Source organism: Pantherophis guttatus, chromosome 7, assembly GCF_059756535.1.
Source record: "Pantherophis guttatus breed Tessera chromosome 7, ASM5975653v1, whole genome shotgun sequence".
In the NCBI taxonomy this organism is placed as follows: Eukaryota; Metazoa; Chordata; class Lepidosauria; order Squamata; family Colubridae; genus Pantherophis; species Pantherophis guttatus.
Window position 1 is genome coordinate 29,867,100 of NC_142069.1, and position 4,404 is coordinate 29,871,503.

General features: G+C 38.7%; 1 protein-coding gene across 1 annotated transcript; it reads right to left on the reverse strand.

Moving 5' to 3' along the window:
• Nucleotides 1-1,848: 1,848 nt before the first annotated feature.
• LOC117655658 (noggin-1-like) lies at nucleotides 1,849-2,783 on the reverse strand. Its single transcript, XM_034403268.2, has one exon. The coding sequence runs from the start codon at nucleotides 2,781-2,783 to the stop codon at nucleotides 1,965-1,967; it is 819 nt and encodes a 272-aa protein (XP_034259159.2). The 3' UTR covers nucleotides 1,849-1,964.
• Between the last annotated feature and the right edge of the window lie 1,621 nt (nucleotides 2,784-4,404).

Consider the following 4,404-nt stretch of genomic DNA (forward strand, 5'->3'; position numbering starts at 1 on the left):
GTTGGTAAAATGAGGATCCAGATTATTGGGGGTAATATGCTGACTATAACCGCTTAGAGAGGGCTGTAAAACACTGTAAAGCGGTATATAAGTTTAATTGCTATTGCTATATTCTTAAGTACTGAGACATTTTTTAGGCAAGGTAGGAAGGTTCAAAATATAACTCAATTTGGAGTGCTTCTGTCTTATGAACCCAGAGCTGTCTTGCAATGTTGGGTTTCTATTACACTTGTAGGAAACGATTTAGGAGGAAATGCATTTTGGCAGATCTGTTGCCTTATGAAATCAACACTGATTCCTGATAAGGTCCTTATTGTCGAATTTTTCATAAGTCAAGATGAATAAGGAGTTCCTCTGGCCAGGGCTTTTCCTCAAAGCAGTATTAATATGTTTTCTCCTGGCAAGGAGATGGCACAAAAGTATTCTGGCATACCTTCACTGCATATCATATTCTGCCTTCGTAGTGAGGTCCCTGATACCATCTACTGGCAGGAAAAACAGACATCAGTCATTCTTTCAAGCTATGATACTGTTCTGCTTTATGAGGCAAAAGCCAAGGAATTCCCACCCTGCACAGATCAAACACTGCATAACATCTGCTTGAGCTTAATGGTCTACATTGTCCTTGTTTTCAGTCCTGGTGTCAAATACATTGAGCAATACGCACACAGAATAAAATAATATCAGAGCATTTCAGCCTCCCAGGACGCTGTCTTGCAGACCTCAAGATGACCATTTTAGAAGAACAAGACTTGCTCTAAGCAATACTGAGCAAGAGATTGCTAAATTCATCAAAACATCTCATCACAAATGATTTTTAATACATTACAATTAATTGATAACATACTGGCAGTCTATGTCACGTGTAACAAGCCATTCAATCACAAAGATTTCTACCTGTAAATTAAATTGCATCAAAATATCACCCAGCTTTATAAAATTGGCCAGATTGGTTCCATACAAGCCAGACAACACTGTTTTGAGATGCTGGAAGGTTGGATGATTTAGTAACGCACATGTCATTTCAGACATATGCCATCAAGTCTGTAACTTTCTTGAAGATTGTGAAATTATTATTATGATATCATCCTACCCAAGTCTAATTAGGAGTCTCAGGGAAACATGTATATAGTATTACAGTTGTACTGCACTTTGTTGAACAGCCTATCCCAATTCCCAGATGCATTATTTATGTTCCGAGACTTGATATATTTGGAAGGAATACATAGAAACCAGGCCAAAGGAGGTTTTAGCAAAGTAGGAATCTTCCATTTACTTAAATATTTGCTAGGGATTCGTATAGATAAAAGTGAACTGAATAGCAGTTCTTTAATTTCAAAGACCTAGATTAAAACCACAGAACTTAATTTTTAAAAAAAACTTTTTAATAGAATCCACAATGAAAAATGTCAAAGTTTGGGTCCATGTACCCTATATATAAGGCTTACTAAATTATGCATAACCAAGACTACAAACATCTATAGTAACATAGTGATAATAATATGCTGAGACTTGTTAACCCAAATTCTAATTAAGACCTTTTATTTCTTTACCCCATTTATTTTTTGACCTCATGCATCATCTCCAATTAAAGAAATCTATTACTAAATTTCCAGAGTTCCAAAACTCTTGATTAAAACATATAGTTTCTGCTATTATTTCATCACTGCACATTTGAGAAAGATGCTGGTGTTTCTGTTTTGCATTTGGCTAGCATTCTTTGGATATGACAAAGAACTTTAATACCTGGTCTTGTTTTGTTTTTACATAGCTGTGAAGATTCCTCCAAGCCCAGGTTTTAAGATGTTCATGAAGGACTTCTCTCATTTTCATTACAATTATTGCTCTTAAGATTTGAACCTCAAGTTTATGTCATCTTGAGGACCAGTTTTCATCTAATAGGGAAATGACAACAAAATCTTCACAAAGTCCAATGCTGCAGTCTAAAATTCACTTCATCTGTATCACGAGCAGGCACACTTACATGCAGTTACAACAGGATAAGGAATTTGTCTCCAAACACATTCCTTACGAGACTTTCTACGATTCAGAGACTGGGTTCCATTTATCCAACAGTGCCATGCTAGGAGTTTGATGTGGGTAGTTTGGGCTGGCTGGCAAGTCATTCCTGGAGGCCAAGAGCATCCAGCTTGCATCAGGTCACAGTATGTATGGCGTATCCAGCGTGGCCAGAAGACAGATCCCATGTCTTTCCAGGAAGAGGTTAAAGAACAGGTTGCGCTATTCACTAGCCATCGACGTAGACGATAGATGAAGGACTGGCTCAAATTACGAGCGATCCCATCCTCAAAAGGCAACAATGGCTGCAACTTGGGAAGCTCTAATCTGCTCGTCTCCTGCAGGAGCTTCTTCCTAAATCGGATGGTATGTTTAGCCAACTCTCGGTTTTGTGTGCTCAGTTCTTCAGTGCTTGGGTTCCGACCTCGGGGGTCCTCAGGAGACATCCAGAAAGCATCATAGGAAGATCCCAGACGTTTCATCAGCTTGGAAGTACGCAAATGCTTTGGCTTGGGCACAGAGTAGTGGTAGTCCTCAGGAGAGAGGGAGAGGCTGTAAGGCTTTGCTTGAGTCGGCAGCTTACTCCAAGTAAGATGTATGTCAGGATTGGACTGCTCCAGTGCCCTGATGTTATTTGATGGTCGGGGAACTCCACTTAAGGAAAAGCCTCCTTTTTGAGAAACAAAAATTGCTCCAATGTAGTGGAACCCCTGGCTCCATTGCTCCACAAGCAGCATACAGGCCAACCATGCTTTAACATCCATGTTTCTTCCAAGACTTGAATGTGTCTCAATTGCTGCAAGCTAACTCTTATGAGGCTTTCTTTCTCTCCACCTCTTTTATTATCAGCCTTTGACCCAGAGTTTAGCAGCTCCCCTCTACCCTACTTGCAGGCTTTGATAACAAACAGCACTGTGGCTCCCATTGACATAAACAGAGGGCGGGGAGAATAGCCCTCGTTTAAGCCATTTGAACATTTTTTTTAGTAACCTAGGGTTTTAATGATATGTTACCATCAGCATTATTAGTTCAACAACTCTAAGTTCAGCAATTTTTAAAAAATGCTAGGGCTTGGATTCACCATCCTAGGGCTTGAATTCAATTGTCAAATTGTGACTTAGTTGTAGATTTTTAGTCTATATCAGCATTCCCCAACCTAATGCCCTCCAGATGGGTCAGATCACAAATCCATCATTCCTGGCTCTCAGATTTTCACTAAATCCCTCTCTGCTCCTATGATAGACCATTAATTTGGTATGTATGCAAATTATTGTAACAGTAAAGTGGTTTCTGGATTATTGCATATCAAGCTTTTGTTCGATTGCTTGCATTGCATTTGGATAATTTGCATGTTCTGCAGAACTGTTGTGGTTCTGGAATTGGTGAGTTGTTTTGGAATCTGAACATAGACCTTGTAACCATTCAAAAATTTGATTCCATCTCCAGCAATGAGATATGAAAAACTGGGAATGGTTCTTTTTATCTCTATACCTTTACTAGAAATCCTCCAATAAGACAAACGTTTAATTGCCAGGAATAATAGATGACACATGCCTCATCTTCTCTGGAAAATTGAAAATTCTTCAGTTAATCCTATCGATTAGCCAAGTTTATAGATCTTTTCGTGACCTGGGACCCATTCTGACATTAGACTGAAGCAGTAGAACAGGTTGAGGAATCATATTCTGTTGCATAGATGGTAAATCAGTATTTATTTTTATTTTATTTTATTGGTTCGATTTATATGCTGCCTTTCTCCGGAGACTCAGGGCGGCTTACAATGCGTTAAGCAATAGCCTTCATACTTTTGTTTATACCTGCTTAGTAGGGCTTTTGGCCCCCCCCATAAGCGGTGTTCTTTTTATACAAAGTCAGCTTATTGCCCCCACAATCCAGGTCCTCATTTTACCTACCTCGGAAGTACAGAGAAAACTCATAATAAACTATATGCTTCATCAGGAAATAGATCAGTCATGAGAAAAATAATTACATCAGAACAATAATTACCTAGTGCAAAAGCAAGAGATTATTCAAACATACCTCTAGCATTAGCTCTTGGAAATGGAAAGTTTTTAAGCTAAAAACTTCACTATTATACCCAGATGTCAGCTGTTACAACAACCAGTCTCTATTAACTTGAGTTATTTCCTCATAAGAAGTGCACCATCTTAAAACTCCTATACTGACAAGACATCCTGTTTTACAGCTGGAGTATCTTTATGCATCTGAATTTCCACCCGCCTGCATTTTGGGAATCTGAACAGCGTTATTCATATTCTCCAAGGCAACTCTGGCAGTTATACAGACACAAACACAAAACAGCTATTTCTAAGAAACTCATAACTCACCTCCCTCCAAATTCAATATTAAAAAAAAATGTGGTTT

Bases quoted from the DNA above. Each gene is read 5' to 3' on its own strand.
- LOC117655658 (XM_034403268.2), bottom strand. From the start codon at position 2,783: ATGGATGTTAAAGCATGGTTGGCCTGTATGCTGCTTGTGGAGCAATGG.